The sequence below is a fragment of the Carcharhinus amblyrhynchos genome, chromosome 6 (genome assembly GCF_965287045.1).
Source record: "Carcharhinus amblyrhynchos chromosome 6, sCarAmb.v2.hapA, whole genome shotgun sequence".
NCBI lineage: Eukaryota > Metazoa > Chordata > Chondrichthyes > Carcharhiniformes > Carcharhinidae > Carcharhinus > Carcharhinus amblyrhynchos.
In genome coordinates, this window is record NC_137329.1 from 64,919,848 (window position 1) to 64,940,695 (window position 20,848).

Consider the following 20,848-nt stretch of genomic DNA (forward strand, 5'->3'; position numbering starts at 1 on the left):
ATCCTCTACAGTGGTGTCGTCAGCAAACTTGAATATTGAGTTACAGAGGAATTTGGCCGCACAGTCATTCGTGTATAAGGAATATAATAGGGGGCTGAGAACACAGCCTTGGGGGCACCGGTGTTTAGGATGATTGTGGAAGAGATGTTGTTGCCTATCCTTACTGAGTGTGGTCTGTGAGTTAGGAAGTTCAGGATCCAGTCACAGAGGGAGTTGCCAAGGCCCGGCCCACGGAGTCTGGAGATGAGTTTCATGGGGATAATAGTGTTGAAGGCTGAGCTGTAGTCAATAAATAGGAGTCAGACATAAGTGCCCTTGTTCTCTAGGTGTTCCAAGGTTAAGTGCAGGGTCAGGGAAATGCCGTCTGCTGTGGACCTGTTGCGGCAGTCGGCAAACTGTAGTGGATCCAGGCAGTCCGGGAGGCTCGAATTGATTTGTGCCAAGACTAACATTTCGAAGTACTTCATAATGATGGATGTCAGAGACACCTGCCAACTGACAGTGCAGCACTCCTCCAGTACTGACCCTCTGACAGTGCAGCACTCCCTCCATACAGACCTTCTAACAGTGCAGCACTACCTCACTACTAATCTCTGACAGTGCAGTACTCCCTCAGTACTAATGCTCTGACAGTGCAGTGCTCCTTCAGTAATGACCCTCTGACATGCACTGTCTCAGTAGGGACCCTCTGATCCTCTGATAATGCAGCACTCACTCAGTCGTGACCCTCTAACAGTGCAGCACTCACAGTGTACAGACTTCTGACAGTTCAATGTTCCCTCAGTCCTGACCTTCTGACTGTACAGCACTTCCTCCGTACAGACCTTCTGACAGCCCCGCACTCCCCCAGTACTGACCCCAAGAGTGCAGCACTCCCGCAGTACTGACCCCAAGAGTGCAGCACTCCCTCAGCACTAACCCCCTGAGAGTACAGCACTCCGTCACTACAGACTCTCTGGTAGTGCAGCACTCCCTCCTGACAGACCTTCTGACTGTGCGGCATTCTCTCACTCCTGATCCTCTGATGGAACTAAAGGAGAGCTGCTATGACTACCTGACAATACAGCACTCGCTTAATACTGACCCCCTGACACTGCAGTGCTCCCTTAGTACTGACCCTCACACAATGTAGCACTCCCTCAACACTGACTCTCTGACAGTGCGCAAACTCTCAGTCCTGACCCTCTGATAATGCAGTCATTTCCTCAGTCCTCACCCTGCAACAGTGCAGTAATCCCTCGTGACTGATCCTCTGGCAGTGTGGCACTACCTCTGTACAGATCTTCCAACAATGCAGCACTCCCTCACTTCTGACCCTCTGACAGTGCAGTCATTCTCTCAGTCCTCACCCTGCAACAATGCATCTCTGTCTCAAGACTGACTCTGCAACAGTGCAGCACTCCCTCCGTTCAGACCATAAGACATAGGCGCAGAATTAGGCCACTCAGCCCATCGAATCTGCTCTGCCATTCAGTCATGGCTAATATTTTTCTCAGCCCCATTCTCCTGCTTTTTCCCCATAACCTTTGATCCCCTCATTAATCAAGAACTTATCTATCTCTGTCTTAAAGACACTCAGCGACCTGGCCTCCACAGCCTTCTGTGGCAGAGTTCCACAGATTCACCATTTTCTGCTAAAGAAATTCCTCCCCATCTCTGTTTTAAAGGATTGTCTCTTTAGTTTGAGATTGTGTCCTCTAGTTCTAGTTTTTCCTACTAGTGGAAACATCCTGTCCACATCCACTCTATCCAGGCCTTGCAGCATCCTGTAAGTTTCAATAAGATCCCCCTCATCCTTGTAAACTCCAACGAGTACAGACCCAGAGTCCTCAACTGTTCCTCATATGACAAGCTCTTCATTCCAGTGATCATTCTTATGAACATCATCTGGACCCTTTCCAAGGCCAGCATATTCTTCCTTAGATACAGGGCTCAAAACCACTCACAATACTCCAAATGGAGTCTGACCAGAGCCTTATACAGAAGTACATCCCAGCTCTTGTATTCTAGCCCTCTCGACACAAATGCTAACATTGCATTTACTTTCCAAACTGCTGACTGAACCTACACATTAACCTTAAGAGAATCTTGAACAATGACTCCCAAGTCCTTTTGTGCTTCTGATTTCCCCATTTAAAATATAGTCTATACATCCATTCTTCCTTCCAAAGTGCATAATCTCACACTTTTCCACATTGTATTCCATCTGCCACTTCTTTGTCCACTCTTCTAGCCTTTCCAAGTCCTCCTGCAGCTCCCCTGCTTCCTCAATACTACCTGTTCCTCTATATATCTTTGTATCCTCTGCAAACTTAGCATGAGTGCCTTCAGTTCTTTCTTCCAAATTGTTAATGTATATTGTGAAAAGTTGTGATCCCGGCACTGACCCCTGAGGCACAGCACTAGTCACCGGCTGCCATCCTGAGAAAGACCCCTTTATCCCTGCTGTCTGTCTTCTGCCCGTCAGCCAATCCTCTATCTATGCCAGGATCTTACCCTTAACACCATGGGCTCTTAAATTTAACAGTCTCCTATGCGGCACTTGTCAAAGTCCTTCTGGAAATTTAAATAAATCACGTCCACTGGTACTCCTTTAGCTAACTTCTTTGTTGCTTCCTCAAAGAACTTAATTGATTCGTCAGACATGATCTCCCCTTGATGAAATCGTGCTGACTCAGTCCTATTTTATCATGCACTTCCAAGTGCTCCACAATCTCATGTTTAATAATGTACTCTAAAATCTTGCCAATGACTGAAGTCAGGCTAACCGACCTATAGATTCCCAAATGCTGCCTCCCTTCCTTCCTTAAACAGCGGTGTTACATTAGCTACTTTCCAGTCCTCTGGAACCCTCCCTGTCTCCAGTCATTCTTCAAAGATCACCATCACCAATGCCTCCACAATTTCTTCAACTATCTCTTTTAGAACTTGGGGGTGTAGTTTATCCGGTCAAGGTGATTTATCCACTTTCAGACCTTTCAGTTTCCCCAGAAACTTCACTTAGTGATGACCACTGCATTCACCTGTGCCCCCGATTCTCCTGGAGCTCTGGCATCTCACTGGTGTCTTTCACTGTGAAGACTGATGTAAAGCAACTATTCAGTTCCTCTGGCATTTCTTTATTTCCTATTATAACTTCTCCAGCCTCATTTTCCAGTGGCACAATGTCCATTTTTGCCTCCTATTGAACCTTTAATATATTGAAAAAACTCTTCCTAGCTTCTTTTAATATTACTAGTTAGCTTACACTCATTTCACCTTCTTCTCCCTTATTGCATATTTAGTTGTCCCCCGCTTGCTTTTTTAGTTGTCCTCTGCTTGCTTTTAAAGGCTTCCCAATCCTCTGGCTTCCCACTAATCCTCATCACTTTCTATGCTCTTTCTTTTATGCTGTCCTTGACTTTCCTCATCAGCCCTGGATGCCTCGTTCTCCGCTTAGCATGCTTCCTCCTCCTTGGGATGAATTTCTGTTGTGCCTTCTGAATAACCCCCAAAAACTCCTGCCTTTGCTGTTCCACTGTCTTCTCTGCTAGGCTCCCTTTCCAATCAACTCTGGCCAGCTCCTCCCTCATGTCTTTGTAGTTACCTTTATTTAATTGTAATACTATTATACCCAATTCCAGATTCTCCCTCTCAAACTGTAGTGTAAATTCTATCATATTGTGATCACTGCTCCCTAAGGATTCCTTCACCTTAAGTTTTCTAATCAAGTCTGCCTCATTACATTTCATCAAATCCAGAATTGCCTATTCCCTAGTGGGCTCTGTCACAAGCTGCTCCAAAAACAAATCTCTTAAACATTCCATAAATTCCTTTTCTTGGGATCCACTTCCCACCTGATTTTCCCAGTCCAGCTGCATATTGAAGCCCCCCATGATTATTGTAATATTGCCTTTTTTATTTGCCTTTTCTATCTCCTGATTTATTTTTTGCCCCACATCCTGACTACTGCTAGGCAGCCTGTACATAACTCCCATCAGGGTCTTTTTAATTTTGTGAATCCTCAACTCTACCCATAGACATTTTATGCCTTCTGATCCTATAATCACTTCTTGCTATCAATTTAACTTCATTCTTTACTAAAAATGCAACCCCGCCCCCTCTGCCCATCTGCCTGTCTTTTCAATAGAACACATATCCTTGGATATTTAGATCACAGCCCTGATCCCCTTGTAGCCACATCTCTGTGATGCCTACAACATTGTACCAGCCAACTTCAATGTGCGCAAACAAGCACATTTACCTTGTTCCATATACTGCGTGCATTTAGGTACAACATCCTTAGTCCCGCATTGACTACCTCCTTCACACACTTGTCACCATTTTTGCTCTGCCTGAGGTTAGATTCCTCCCTTCTTCTATACTCTGTTGTATATGTGGTCTAGAAAATTTACTCTCCTGAGTCCCTGGCTCCTTTAATAGTTGAAAGTCCTCATCATTAACCTGCACTTCTACCTTCTCTTTCTGACAGTGCAGCACTCCCTCAGTGTCGGCCCTGCGACAGTGCAGCACTCCCTCAGCGCCAACCCTGTGACAGTGCAGCATTCCCTCAGTGCTGACCCTGTGACAGTGCAGCATTCCCTCAGTGCTGACCCCCTGACAGTGCAGCACTCCCTCAGCGCTGACCCTGTGACAGTGCAGCATTCCCTCAGCGCCGACCCTGTGACAGTGCAGCACTCCCTCAGCGCTGACCCTGTGACAGTGCAGCACTCCCTCAGTGTCGGCCCTGCGACAGTGCAGCAGTCCCTCAGCGCCGACCCTGTGACAGTGCAGCACTCCCTCAGTGCTGACCCTCTGACAGTGCAGCACTCCCTCAGCGCTGACCCTGTGACAGTGCAGCATTCCCTCAGTGCTGACCCTCTGACAGTGCAGCACTCCCTCAGCGCCGGCCCTGTGACAGTGCAGCATTCCCTCAGTGCTGACCCTGTGACAGTGCAGCACTCCCTCAGCGCCGGCCCTGTGACAGTGCAGCATTCCCTCAGTGCTGACCCTGTGACAGTGCAGCATTCCCTCAGTGCTGACCCTGTGACAGTGCAGCAGTCCCTCAGTGTCGGCCCTGCGACAGTGCAGCAGTCCCTCAGCGCCGACCCTGTGACAGTGCAGCACTCCCTCAGCGCCAACCCTGTGACAGTGCAGCATTCCCTCAGTGCTGACCCTGTGACAGTGCAGCATTCCCTCAGTGCTGACCCTGTGACAGTGCAGCACTCCCTCAGTGTCGGCCCTGCGACAGTGCAGCAGTCCCTCAGCGCTGACCCTGTGACAGTGCAGCACTCCCTCAGCGCCGACCCTGTGACAGTGCAGCATTCCCTCAGTGCTGACCCTCTGACAGTGCAGCACTCCCTCAGCGCCAACCCTGTGACAGTGCAGCATTCCCTCAGTGCTGACCCTGTGACAGTGCAGCATTCCCTCAGTGCTGACCCTGTGACAGTGCAGCACTCCCTCAGTGTCGGCCCTGCGACAGTGCAGCAGTCCCTCAGCGCTGACCCTGTGACAGTGCAGCACTCCCTCAGCGCCGACCCTGTGACAGTGCAGCATTCCCTCAGTGCTGACCCTGTGACAGTGCAGCATTCCCTCAGTGCTGACCCTGTGACAGTGCAGCATTCCCTCAGTGCTGACCCTGTGACAGTGCAGCACTCCCTCAGTGTCGGCCCTGCGACAGTGCAGCAGTCCCTCAGCGCCGACCCTGTGACAGTGCAGCACTCCGTCAGCGCTGACCCTGTGACAGTGCAGCACTCCCTCAGCGCCGACCCTGTGACAGTGCAGCATTCCCTCAGTGCTGACCCTGTGACAGTGCAGCACTCCCTCAGTGTCGGCCCTGCGACAGTGCAGCACTCCCTCAGCGCTGACCCTGTGACAGTGCAGCACTCCCTCAGCGCTGACCCTGCGACAGTGCAGCACTCCCTCAGCGCTGACCCTCTGGTAGGAGATGAATGTTGAAGTGTCAATTTCATGTCAACATCTATATTCTCTATAATATCTGTATCAATGTGAAAGAGAAAGAGAGAGAAGGCCTCGTTCATCTCTGTGTCGCTATGCCCACTTATTCCCCCCTCATGATCAGAATATTACACTCGCTTCTGTCAAAAGATTTTCCAGTCCTGCTGAGCTCAGTGAACTTTTGATTGGCTCGCTATATTTTATGGCTTTGCCGCTGGCACAACAAGCCTGTAACATTCTGCCCCGTGCGTATTTTGGACAAACTCTGCTCATTTCAAAGGGAAATCTCAAAGTTAATCTGGAGGCTGGGTACTGTAGTATAAGGGCATCTGGCATAGTAAGGGTTAATGTGGAACTGGGAGATAGTGCCGCCCACAGTGTGATGTAAAAAGACACATGACTTGAGAAAAAGGTCAGTTGGCAACTTGTCAGAGACCTGTGTAGAAGCAAGCTTGGTGTTTGCTCTTAGTTTAGAGATTATATAGAGATCATGTACACATTTGTATATGTCCATAGCTATGTGTTATCAATAAATACTTAACATACAACCATACAAGACTCAGAATCTCTTTAAGAGATCTACTGACTATACAATGGTAGTGAATGGAAAAATCCAGAACCTCATACAAACTGGAGCATAACTTCAAACACTGGAAAATGAAAGGAGCATCATTCAGACCTAACTGAGAGCACTTCAAGTAAATATACAGAGGAAGGTCACCTAAGAGAAGCTCCATAACAGAATTGGAAACTAAAAAGCAGAAGAAATAATTCCACTGTGCAGCTGAGGACTTCAGAAGAACTCATGGAGGTCCAGTGTAAATGCCCACATAGTGCAGAGTCAAAGGACCTAGTAGACATGAGCAAAACATTCAGTTCTAAACCAAGACTAGTTTTAAATAGTTTTAGTGCTGCATAAAAATCAAAACACCCATTTGTAAGAACACAATAGTCAGCCTGAGTCAGAATCATCACCAGACCACGTGGCACTGCTGTACAGATAAAAAGCAGAAAGCCAAAGCTGGGAACCAATCACAAAATGCCCAAAGATACCCCCATATCACAGGAAAGGCTCCAACTCATTAATTTAACAAATTGCAACAAAAAATGAAATCCCAAGGAAGTCTGGCCTGCCATTGCTGTGGGAGCCCACCAAAGCACATTAGGTGCGGGAAAACTCTTTGAAACAACAATTACCCTGATGCCATCTTCTAACCTGTGCAGTATTTAAAACTATACTCATCTGAACTTTAAAGCAACAATGGACAACAAACCAAAATTATCAGACCAATTTGAACTGATCCAATCACCAGACCAAACACAAAACTGGGAACTTTCTTGGAAGAGATTCTTAAGATACATCTTACCTTCAAAGTTCAATAAAAAGGCAGAAATGGAACACTGCTTTATTCAGTAAGTCCAACAGCTGACAATATTATTGCAAGTCAAAGAATAAATAAATTCTCACATACATTTCATAAAGTTCTAAAATTATTCAATGCATAACTTAAGAGGTGACAAAAGTTTAGAGAAAGCAAAATTCAACAAATGTGTTCAACAGTCTAGAGAACTGACTGACTCTCTAATAAACATATTTTACAGATTGACTGAAGGCTATTACTACAGTGACCACAAATCAGAGTCATGGGTCAGAACTGTTGTCAGCATGGTTGAAGATGCCCTTTCAGATATACTAGAGGCCAAGAAAGATCTGACTCCAGATAATTGGACAGTCTGAAATCCACCAATTGCATCAATTTATTTTACATGGCAAAAGCAAGCCACGTTACAGAGCAACACCAACTGTCCAGTTAGTAAAGCAACAAAAGGGTAGAGAATCTCTCGGCCAAGGAGGGCAATACACGAACAGACCATAAGAGGATGGCTCCATGTCAGTGTTGTGGAGTCAAATGACCCCACGGGCAAAAGCATTTTATCTCAGCATCAGCATTTTAATTGCAACTGCCTGGGATACTTCAAAAAGCGACATACAGCTAAGACACCTAGATGGGAGGAGCATTTCAGGATAATCAGCAAGATTGAGGTACCACACCAGGAAGAGATCCAACCATGTTTCTTGGGTGAGATCAAGGAACCTGGATTCTCTTTCTGGAATGTTGACACTTTAGTAAATGGTCACCTCACCAACTTCAATTTGGACATGGGAATCACTGCTACAGTCCTCTCAGAGAAGGAACCATGGCTAGTGACATCATGTTTGATGCCATCCACAACAGAATTGTGCAAAGCAGGCGGTGTCAAACTCCCAGTTAAAGGTACATTGCAGGTCACACTCCAATACAAAGATAAACAAGGTGTCGTTTACGATCAAGAATTTTCCTTTTCAAGACGAAAGGCCAGTGTCGACCCCAACTCCTTCAGAAAATTGTCAAGATTGACCAGCAAGCGTCTGGTTCCAAATTTTAAAAAAACATACACTTGTACATTCAGGGAGGATGCCAAACCCATGTGCCTGTTCACACTCAGAAAATGCCACAGCCCATTTTTGGACAGTAAGAAGTCTCACAACACCAGGTTAAAGGCCAACAGGTTTATTTGGTAGCAAAAGCCATTACTTTTCGGAGCACTCGCTGCTCCTTCGTCAGGTGAGTGGGAGTTCTGTTCACAAACAGGGCATATAAAGACACAAACTCACTTTACAGAATAATGGTCGGAATGTGAACCTTTACAGGTAATCAAGTCTTAAAAGTTACAGACAATGTGAGTGAAGAGAGGGTTAAGCACAGGTTAAAGAGATGTTAGTAGACAGTTAGTGAGATGTTGCAAGCCCAGGCAAGTCGTGGGGGTTACAGATAGTGTGACATGAACCCAAGATCCCAGTTGGGGCTGTCCTCATGTGTGCAGGATTCCCACAGTGCTGCCCCTCCTGATACTCTCATGACCTGATCGCGGCTCCCATGAGCATTCCTGGGCCAACCCGGAATCACCCCCACCCCATCCATTCAGGAGCACCCCGATCTCCCCCTCAGCATATAGCCACCCCCACAATGGGAGGCAGGCCACCTTGGCAGACACCCCTTCTCACCCCGGCAGAAATCCCCCAGCAACCACACCACCCCCCCCACAAACTGGAGGCATACACCACCCCTACCCCCCCACCTGCAAACCACAGCCCAGCCATGCTCCGAATACCCAGGGGTTTTAATGGCCAATCCCCCAGTGAGGCCATGGTCTCTGTTAGTGGAGCTAGATAAGTCCTTTTAACTCTTGCTAATCGGCCTAGTCTCACTAGCAAAACAGGGCACAAATCATTTTTTATCCTCACCTGCGATCTTCCTGGCTCACCATGCTGATCGACGCGCATGGTGAGCTGGTAAGATGGTGTCCCCCTGACTGCACCGACAGCTCCATTCTCCTCGAATAATAGGATTTCAGGTTAGGTGTTAGCTCTGAAGGCTCCTCATAAAACCGTATCCATCACTTCGGAAAGTACAAGTTCACTCCTAGTGTGTTTTCTCACTTGCCTACAAGTGACAAGTGTGTTGTCTACTTGTTCAAATTAGAATATGTCAAAGGAAAGACAGGAGTCAGATATTTTGTGATCATGAGGACCACCACAACTTTCCTCACAGCAGAGACCCAGTGACGCTGCTAATCCAAGACCATCATCCTGGTATAAGGTACCGGTGGCCCTTTGGGAGTGGGATTGAGGGGGAGTGGGGAGGGTAGGGGTGGCACAGTTCATGGGAAGAGGGAAAAGGTTGAAGGGGAAGTATGTCGAGGGCCCGGGGACGGGGGTGCATTCAAGGGACTGGCACTGGCGCGTCTTCTGGCTAGTGGGCAGAACAGGCTGACATAGTGTCAGCTGTGACTCCCAGAAGGTGGCCGAGGCCTTCCTGTCCAGGCCCCCAAAGGACATCTGCCAAGAACATCGTGGGCCACAGGGCACGGAAAACATGGGGCTGCCTCCACTTGACGTGAAATCTGGGGAACTCCAGAAGAAGCAGGAGGGAATGTAAGATTAGGTACTGAGGAAGGTAGAGAGATGAGGGACTGAAGAAGAAAGAGTCTTTGGGTATGTTGGGATTGAGCTGCTGGACAATGATCCTGCTTGGTGGCAAATCTCAAGACCTTCAGGGCCTCCATGGTCCTTCATTCCCGTATGACCCTGGCCATGACCTGTGCAGTCTCCTCTGTCATTCCAGAGCGCTTCCTCCACCCAGTCCTGGTCATCCACATGCTCCAACAAAGCCTCCTGATCCTCCCTCCTCCTCCTCCAACATATCGCTCTACTGTTATGTCAAATTGTGTGGGTAACAGTGTGTGACCCCGATTTGAGCATCCCTATGAGGGCTGTACTGTAGCGCCGTCCCGGACAGCTGAAATGCATCTTTAGGAGGCTTATGTACCACTCAATGACGTCCCTGGTCATTGGCCTTATCGTAGCAGTTCTCCATCTCAATCTTGGGCCGCTACACAGGCGTCATTAGCCATGACCTCAACGGGTAACTCTTGTCCCACACGAGCCAACCCCTAAGCCAAGGGTGACCCTCGAAGGCTTCCAAATGTGCACTTATGCAGATTTCCAGGGTAATGTGCAGAGACATGCATGATGTTCAGTTGGTGGTTTCCCGCCACCAGGGAGTGCAGCCTTTCCTGTTGATGTAGGGACAGTGCTCTTAGGGTGACATGGATGTTATCGATCGCCCCCTGCACCCAGGGCATCCCGACAACAGCACTGAAGCCTTCAACCCAGGCATCCTGATGGGCCTGGTCAAGGAGGAGGATGATGTTATCTGATGCCTGGGCATACAGGGATCCATCACCTCACAGAGGCACCTACGCATCCCTTCGGCCTTCTTGTCAAGCTGTTTATGTGGCACAGATGTTAATTTCCTGCAGGCAAGCAGCTCCTTCTGCAGAATCTACTGTGGTATCCTAGTGTGAAGCATTTTGTCACAGAGCTGGAACCTTTGCAGTGCAGAATGATAAAGCCAATCTTTAAAATAAGAGACTTGTCAGAAAGAACAAGCAGCTGCAGGGCAGAGGGAGCGAGTATAAATCTCTATGGAGTTTTCTTTGATGAGATGTTTGATGTGATGTGGACTGTCTGCCAATGCATCTATCCACTGCTACCTTCTGAACAATTACCTCAGCAATATCCCTCCCTCCTCTGCCATGGGGCTGTCAATGAAGTGAGTTCCAAGACGTATGCCAACTGCTTGGGCTCATTAAAGCTTGAAATGGAGAAAGCCCTAGTGATTCCAACATTTCCTGTGAGTGAGAGGGCTGCCACTGGCTGGGTGTCATGAAATGAACTAAGGGCTAGGGCAGATTGTGAGCGGATTGCTGATACAACCATACATGTTTCCAGATGGCCACAGTGCATGGAATTATCATTGAACATGAGAGCTCAGAGCTATTACAGGATACAATGAGAAGTGAACACTTTTACTGGCCAACTGCCTGAGAGTGACAGTGGGACTCACTTCATTGATAGTGAGTTGCTACCAATAAACACAGTGAAGTTGGTCAACCAAAGCATCCCTGACCCATGGGGGAAATCCCCCTGAGATGACCCCTCAGTCCTCCAGCATAAACCACCCCCCCCTCCCCCATGCACTGCATTGCGGGAGGCTGCTGACTCGGGCTTTCAGCTCACTAATGAGATTACAATGAGCAGTTTTGCGCTATGCACTGGTTCTTGACCAGTCTGGACAGGAACCTGACCGGTGCTGGCGCGACCGGCTGGGTGAATCACAATGAATTTGTCACCCATCAGGAATCCCACTTTAGCCCTGATGTCCCATTCAACAGGCCACTGGGATTCCCACCAGCAGCTAGCAGGCCTGGTGAATCCCCTCCGAAAGGATTTCCCCCTCATCACATTCAGAAAAGTGGGCACTAAAATATCTTCAGCTTCTTTGTTTGCCTGCGCAAAATAGTCAAAATGCTCAAGATAAGAGTTCCATTGCTCTTTATTTTCAACAGAATGTCCCATGATGCTGAAAACACCCACCATTTGTTCACTTAAGCAGGTTTCCTGTATGCACGCTTCACACCGACGTTTCCAGCAGTACCTCGATTTTCTTATGCACAAGCGTCCTAACTGAGCTTTGGTTAAAAACAACAGAGCTTTATTAATAGTGTACGATAAAGCTAAAATTGCCATATTCCCAGATGGCTGAACGGGGAGAGATGACTGGTGGTGATTTAACCTGAGGATCATCACACCTCGACCTCTTCCAAGGCTATTTCTTCTTTAACTGTTTCTCTCGCTAGATCTATGCCATCATTTCTGGTGTATACATTGATACAGTAGAGCTCCATGGATCCAACAGGAATAAATACTAATACATAACACAAGGGAATCATCAAACAACTGCACACCCTCTTTCCAGGTCAATCTTCCTGCGATACATGACATTAATATGAATGAGGCACTCAATTCGTACTTCAAATTGGTGAGGTGACAACTGCCAGATACCTCAGGGAAACTTCAGCAAATCTGCAAAGAGCATATCAGGAGTGTGCCCACATTCGCCATTACTGTAAACAAGGATAGCCATAGCAGAGTTCAGGTAACACAGTCATGAAAATTTGGTTTGAACAGCAGAAGCACTTCACCCTGATAGATTTGCTCCTATACAATGAATACAGTAGAGGTCAGTACAGTCTCCAAAAATTTTACCTAGGTGACTTGGACATTACAAATTGCAGAGTGCATATCCAATCTGCAGTATGATAGTCAGGCATAACAAGAGCCATGAAGAAATAATCACAAACTATCAGGTGTGTGCGATGCACAGGCCAGACCAGAGACTGCTCCTCAATTATACAGTTTCCTATCAGACCATAGGAACCAATTCATTTGTCTCTAATGGCAAGTCCTCCTAATCATGTTTGACTATTTCTCCAGATGCAGCAAGGAGAAGCAATTACACATGACAACCACCTAGGTGGTCCTAAGGTTCTTGAAGAAAGTGTTTGAGAGCCATGGCATCTGAGACTTGATGGTTTCCGGTAATGGTCCACAATTTGCAAACAAATGCTTCACCTAATTTGCCATCAGTTACACTTTCAGCACTGCGCCAGCTTCCCAAGGTATCTACAGTTCAACAGTGAGGTGGAAAGGGCCGTCCATACTACTAAAGTTCTTCTGAGAAAGAACAACAATTCCCTTTGGTGCCTTTAACTTCTAGATCCACCTCACTGCAATATGGATTGGCCCCATCAGAGCTCCTGATGGGTAGGACATTTCATACTCAACTCCTAATGTTGCCAGAGAAACTCATTCCAGAGCTATTGAAATATTTTGGATCAAAACGAGCCCTACAGTCAATGGCAAACTTCTGCCTGCAATAGAAGGTCCCATAAGGGGAACCTCCTCCTCGTCCCTTGAAGTGAAGTCCTACAATACAGAGAATGAGAATCACCATATGGCAGAAACTCAAACTACAACTTAAAGATTGACAAATTAGCAGAACCTATCACGCCTCCAAATGTAACCAGAACAAGATTTGTAAAAATTGTTAAACCTTCAGACCATTTGAATTTATAAAGTCAGAGACTTGAGGGAGGGGAGAAGAGGTAATCCGATTGTAATGGTTAAAGATTGGGGAAGGATAGCTAGAATAGCAAGGATTAATGTGGGCATGGGAAACAGTGCCACCCACAGTGCAGAAGAGGCCCTGACCTGGCCACCTAATCCTACTTGCCACCACTTGGCCCATAGCCTTGAATGTTATGGCGTGCCAAGTAAGCATCCAAGTGCTTTTTAAAGGGTGTGAGGCATTCCGCCTCCACCACCCTCCAGGCAGCACATTCCAAACTGTCACCACTCTCTGGATAAAAAAGATTTTCCTCAAAGCCCTCCTAAACTCCCACCTCTCACTTCTAACTTGTGTCCCTTCATAACCTGCCCTCCAAATAAGGGGAACTGCTGCTCCCTATACATCCTGTCTATGTCCCTCATAATCTTCAACACCTCAATCAGGTTGCCCCCCAGTCTTCTCTGCTCCAGAGAAAACCATCCAAGCCTATCCAACCTCTATAACTTCAAAGTTCCATGTCAGGCAACATCTTGGTTAATCTCCTTTGCACCCCTTCCAGTGCGATCACATCCTTCCTATAGTGTCGCGACCAGAACTGCACACAAATAATCCAGCTGTGGGCTCACCAAAGTGATATAAAGTGAAACATTCATTTATGGATTGGACAGAGACTGTGTAGAAGCAAGCTTGGGGTTTGCTTTAACTATGTTGGAGGTGTGGTAGATTGTGAGGAAGGGTGTCATAGTCTGCAGGGAGACTTAGATAGGTTGCAGAGCTGGGCCGAGAGGTGGCGGATGGAATTTAATGCGGAGAAGTGTGAGGTAATTCACTTTGGTAGGAGCAACAGATGTGTCGAGTATAGGACTAACGGGAGGACTTTGAATAGTGTGGATGAACAGAGGGATCTAGGTGTATGTGTACATAGATCCCTGAAAGTTGGGAATCAAGTAGATAAGGTTGTTAAGAAGGCGTACGGTGTCTTGGCGTTTATTGGTAGGGGGATTGAATTTAGGAGTCGCAGCGTCATGTTGCAACTGTACACTACTCTAGTGCGGCCGCACTTGGAGTACTGTGTGCAGTTCTGGTCCCCGCATTACAAGAAGGATGTGGAGGCGTTGGAGAGGGTGCAGAGGAGGTTTACTAGGATGTTGCCTGGTATGGTGGGGAGGTCCTATGAGGAGAGACTGAGGGATTTAGGGTTGTTTTCGTTGGAAAGAAGGCGGCTAAGAGGGGATCTTATTGAAACATATAAGATGATTAGAGGTTTAGATAGGGTGGATAGTGATAGCCTTTTTCCTCGGATGGAGAAAGCTAGCACGAGGGGGCATGGCTTTAAATTAAGGGGGGGTAGCTACAGGACGGATGTCAGGGGTAGGTTCTTTACCCAGAGGGTGGTGAGGGATTGGAATGCCCTGCCTGCTGCAGTTGTAAATGCGTCTAGTTTGGGGGCGTTTAAGAGATCTGTGGATAGGTTTATGGACGAAAAGGGATTGGTATAGGCTAGTGGGTCATTGTTTTTGTAACTGGTCGGCGCAACATCGTGGGCCGAAGGGCCTGTTCTGCGCTGTAATGTTCTATGTTCTATGTCATATCGGGGAGGGGGGAAACCGAGCCAGGCAGGTGGGGGAGGGGGGAAATGAGCGAGGCAGGTGGGGGAGGGGGGGGAAAACGAGCCAGGCAGGTGGGGGAGGGGGGGGAAACGAGCCAGGCAGGTGGGGGAGGGGGGGGAAAACGAGCCAGGCAGGTGGGGGAGGGGGGGGGAAAACGAGCCAGGCAGGTGGGGGAGGGGGGGGGAAACGAGCCAGGCAGGTGGGGGAGGGGGGAAATGAGCCAGGCAGGTGGGGGAGGGGGGGGAAACGAGCCAGGCAGGTGGGGGAGGGGAGGAGAGGAGTGAGTTTGGCTGTGTCGGAAACATTGAAGGAAGCGACTACATCAGCCAGCAGCCTAAGCAAGCCATTCAAAATGTTCCCAATGGAATGAACGTGGGCAGAGACGTGATCCTGTGAGTGAGCGAGTGAGGACCATCTGTTTCAAAGATCAGCCTCCCTGTAGACATGTGTGAAAATCAGTGGTCTCAGCATTCACAGAGTGTTTACAGTAAAGGCCTTCTCTTTGACCTTCTGTTGATTCTGAGTCAAGCTGTTCCAGTAGCACTGATATTCTGAGTTACTCCCTGGCAACCAATAATGTTACATGAGACAGGAGGCCTGTCACTACCAGTTAGCATTCGTCAGCGACGTTTGACTATTCTACACTCAAGTTTCCTTGCCCACCCACTGGTTCTCCCCACAGACTGGCTGTGAACTCCCATTTATTTCTTCAGACAGCTTGAGGTCAGTGAACAGCAATCCCTGAGAGAAAGGCCTGAAACTGGAGAGGGTCCTGGGCCTGGAGTGAGCCTGGAGGTTGGCCTAGGCCTGGGAGCTTATACCTGGGGAGGGCTCTGCAACCTGAGAGGGGCCTGAGCCTAGAGGGGAGCGGCCTGAGCCTGGAGGTGGGGGGGTGGGGAGGCTGCATGGGCAGGGCCTGAGCCTGTAGGGGGCCTACACCCTGAGACCTGCACTGGGAACAGAGTCAACGCTGTTTGTAAAAATGCCTTTGAGCACTTCGCCATAATCATGTGACCATTGAGGTCATCTTAGGTAAGGGCTTTGACCGAAGCTATTTTTATCCATAACATGAAGCATGATGTCAGAGGTGTACAGTTGAATTTGAGTGGATTTTGATAACTGAAAGAGAGCCAGCTGCTGTCAGAATCAGCAGAGAATAATTAAAAGTTCAGTCTGCAACTTTGTACAAAACATTGTTTGCTGGGTTAGTCAGTATGGCTTTCCAGCACCAGATTATATGGAGATAAACAGTGATTTGAGAGTAACTTGGAAATGCTTCCAGTCTCAATGGCAGAACTATGGGGTTGCCACAGAGTTAAACAAAGTACCTGAACAAATAAGAATAGTGACTATTGTCAGTGCTGGGGAAAGAGTGCTGCAGATTTTACTGTATCCTAGTTCACTAAAAAGCAAAAAAGCCAGTGTTGTGAAATGCTGAAGGCCTTAAAGTTGGTGGTTGCTGGAGAGATGTTGGACAAGGAATTCTGATAAATCGCTTTATTCCCTAAAACAGGGTGGCACCATCAAGTCTCAATGTAAAAATGGTTCCTAAGAATTGGATGACCGGAAAAGAGAGTATGGAGTGAATGTGAAATATCAGATTTTAGATTTTAGCACCCTTTTCAAGTTGAACTCTTTATTACCTCTCCAAACAGCAGCTGTGTGGATTGCTCGCTGAGGTCCATGACTCCATCTCCCAGCCAATGCTGTTTAATTTTGGTGGCTAACGAGTTCAGGTTGTGCTCAAGTTTCTGGACTACATCAGCAGTTTTCTGTAACCTCCAAAATGGGAAGCTGCATTCAGGAGAAGCAAAGAAACATTTTTCATTAACCAGAACAAAAATAATTACAACTTCTCCATTTTAATGGAGAGAGTGGTCAGGTGAACAGAGGAAAACTAAGTATTAAATAGAGAAAGGGAGAGAGCTGGGAAAGAGAAGGGAACTTGATGTTAAACAGAGAGGAGAAAGTGAAATGGGTATCAGAGACAGAGAGAGAGAGCATGTGAGAGAGGAGGAGAGGATAACTAGACATTAAACAGAAAGAAAAGAGAGACCAAGGACATGGGCAGGGGAAGCGGGGGAACTGGGTATTAGAGAGAGGGAGGGTGGGGGGGTGATGAGAAGAGAGAGAGGGAAAAGTAGTGTTAAACAGAGAGAGAGGATGAAAGAGAAACTGGGTATTGAATAATTATTGATCAAATCTGCCATCATCACCTACATGACAGCCAGCTCTACCTCACCACCAAGCTCAGAATGATCAGACTGCTTATATGACATACAGTACTGGATGAGCAAAAATTCCTTCCAATTCAATGGTAAGAAGGCTGTAGCTATTGTTTTCGGGCTATCATAAACTCCAATTATTTAACTTCAGTTGTGTCTCTCACAACTGTCTGAAGCAGAACTGGCTTGTTTGCAATTATCTCATTTTCTTTTTCAGAAATGAGCTTCAAACCAAATGCATATATTGTTAGTAAAACCGTCTATCCATTACATCACCGTGCTTCAACTCAGCTCATTTGCCAAAACCCTCATTTTTGCCTTTGTTTTCTCTGGATTTGACTACTCCAATGCTCTCCTGGCTGACTTTCCTCATTCTACTCGCCGAAAACACGAAGTCATCCAAATATCTGCTGCTCATGTCTGAACTTACCATGTCTAGTTCATTTCTCATCCCAGTGCTCGCTGATGTAAATTAGTTCACAGTTAAGCAACAGCTCAATTTTAAAATCCTCATCTTTGCGTTCAATTCCCTTCATGGTCTGATCCTTCCATCTCTGTAATCTACAGCTTTACAGATCTTTGAGATTTCTGCTTTGCCAATTAGGTTTTCTGGCCTACTACCTCTTTATGTGGCTCAATTTGTATACATTATAAGAACTGGAAGTTGCTGTTGAGCAAGGGACGGGGGGAAAGAGTAGGGAACTGGGAGGTGGAGGGAGTCATTCAGAGAGGAAATCTGAATGGTGGAGAGAGAACAGCTGTCATAGGTCAAAGGAATTAAGGGCCAATGTGCTGATGATCCAGCTATCTGGCACAAGCTGGAAGATGGTGTAAGGAACCTGGATAAACATGTCCTGGGAGCAAAGGTGAAAGCAAGGCCTCAGCACTGGGTTGTAGGATCCCACTCCAATAGAGTCCAGAACAAAGGAAAAGAGAGTTAGGACATTCAGAAAGTACTCCTTCACAAACAGGGTGATGGATATCTGGAACTGCCTTCCCCAAAAGGCTAATGAAGCAGGGGGTGGGCTCAATTAAAAATTTTGACTGATAGACTTCTTTTAAGAAGATGTGTAAAGTTAAAATACAGATCGGACGTAATCTAAGTGATACCACGATAGCCTCAAGAAACTGAATAGCCTACTCCTGTTCCTGTGAAAATATGATGTGGAAATGCCAGTGTTAGACTGGGGTAAGCACAGAAAGAAGTGTCACAGCACCAGGTTGAAGTCCAACAGGTTTATTTGGTAGCACAGCCACACATTTTCGAAGTGCAGCTCCTTCATCAGGTGAGTGGGAGTTCTGTTCACAAACAGGGCATTTAAAGACACAAATTCAATTTACAAGATAATGGTTGGAATGTGAGTCTTTACAGGTAATCAAGTCTTTAACGTACAGACAATGTGAGTAGAGAGGGTGGAGAGTGGGTTCACGTCCACACTATCTGTAACCCCCACAATTTGCCTGGGCTCGTAAAATCTCACTAACTGTCCTGGCTGGAGACAATATACATCTCTTTAACCTGTGCTTAACGCTCTCTCCATGCATTGCCTATACCTTTAAGACTTGATTACCTGTAAAGACTCACATTCCAACCATTATTTTGTAAATTGAGTTTGTGTCTTTACATGTCCTGTTTGTGCATAGAATTCCCACTCACCTGATGAAGTAGCAGTGCTCTGAAAGTGTGTGGCTTGTGCTACCAAATAAACCTGTTGGACTTTAACCTGTTGTTGTGAGACTTCTTCCTGTGAAAATAGCTCAGCTTTGACTGTGTAATCTCACAATGTTGGTCTTGTTCTACTCATGTTGCTGTTGCAATATTCTCCCCATCTCTCCTGAGTCTTTGCAGCTCACTCTGCAGCACAAAGCCCAGTCTGCAACCCTTTAACCTCATCCGCACTGATCCAAAAGTGAGCCAAAATGGTGGTTAGAAGCTGGGGGTCTGCTGTGGAGAATGTGGTGCATCGGGTAATGTTATCAAACTAGCCTCCAACCAAGTTGACAACAGAGCTATTAGGGCTAGGATTCAGTGCCCCTGTCACCTAGAGGGGAAGAGTTTAATCATCTGACAAAGGAAAACGTATGTAGCAATGAGTCAACATCATTAAATGATTGGATAGGGCTGTCAATGCTGCCTTCTACAGTGCAATATCCTGTCAGAACTCACATGGGCTGTTTGAATCTGATTCACAAGGGCTCAGCTGCAATCCTTATCCAGAGGATTATCTCCGGAAAGGCCTGGACTTATCGTTTCCCTGACCTCTTTACCAACATAACATTCTCTTTAAATAATCTTTCTCTGATCTCTTTGTAATCCCCTGTAACACCCCTCCATCTACTCGCCCTTCGTTTAATAATCACTTGCACTTCTCTCTCCCCTCCACTCCCTACTTCCCAATTATCTTCCCCACTCTTTAATTCCCACTAACCCCCTCCCCTCTCAATCTCTATTTCCTAATTACCCTCCCCACTTAACCGTCTTAGTCTCAGTTACCGTTCTATCTCTGTCCAATTTACAGTAACAGAATCCCTCCTCACTCTCTGTCACTATCCTTTTATGGTCACTAATCAGCCTATATTTCATTTGACCAACCTGTGAGTATTCAAATGTTTACAAGATTCTTTTGGATTCCATGTTGTTAGCCCAGATTGGTGGAGACGCTCAAGAAAGATCAGTCAATATGAAACAACTCTTGCAATCTGACTGTCAAAAGCACAGAAACTTGAAGGTGAGGATGAAGCTGGGCAAAAAGTCAGTTTTTCATTTTACTTTAAAAAGTTCAAAGTATTGAGCATTGCACCAACTGCACAATCCTTTTCATCCACCAAAAGTATAGCTGAATTATCTTCCTTTAAGAGAACATGATGAGTCATCCTTGGCAATGCAAAGAGCTATTTTTTGGCCAGCCTTGAATATCTCAGTGAAGTTAACAAACTTCTCAAAGAGCATTTGAAAAGTTATCAATATTGTGGCTCAGATAAGACCAACTTTTTAATGCACAGAACCTATAATGATTTCATTACTATAATGGCAGAGTGGCTCAGTAACCAATTCACTACTGAAGTTAAAGATGCCAAATGCTATTCCATAATAGCTGATTCAACAGCAGATTCAATACCAGATCTGAGTCCTGTGGACCAATTAACATTAATTTTATGATTTGTGACCAGTGATGGTGTAGAATGATTTCTCTATTTTGTCCAATTGCAATCCCATACTTCTGAATGCCTGGGGACAACTGTTTTGGAAATCCCTGCAAATTAAGGCTTGGACATCAAGAATGGTCACAGGCAAAGCTTTGATAACAACATGGCAGGAAAATATTCAGGTCTATAAGCAAGACTGAACAATGCAATGCAAGCCCCTGTATATTATTCTTCCCACGTTCCAGTCACTCCTTGAATTTAACCTGCAACGCTGCAGTTGAATCACATGAGGAAGCTGTATTTTTTCAAATTTTGTTCAAAACTTGTATGCCTTTTTGTCAGTTTCCATGCATCGATGGAATATGCTGCAATTACACTTGGAGCAGGCATGTGGAAAATATTTGATGGTCAAAAG

At 46.5% G+C, this 20,848-nt stretch overlaps 1 protein-coding gene across 2 annotated transcripts in view; it reads right to left on the reverse strand.

Moving 5' to 3' along the window:
* The window catches only part of LOC145343966 (SITS-binding protein), a 108,104-nt gene that overhangs the window by 46,799 nt on the left and 40,457 nt on the right, over positions 1-20,848 (reverse strand). For both annotated transcript variants that reach the window (XM_080190549.1, XM_080190548.1), the window contains one exon: positions 16,705-16,855. In XM_080190549.1, the coding sequence (XP_080046675.1) occupies positions 16,705-16,855 (151 nt within the window). The remainder of the gene's footprint in view (positions 1-16,704; positions 16,856-20,848) is intronic.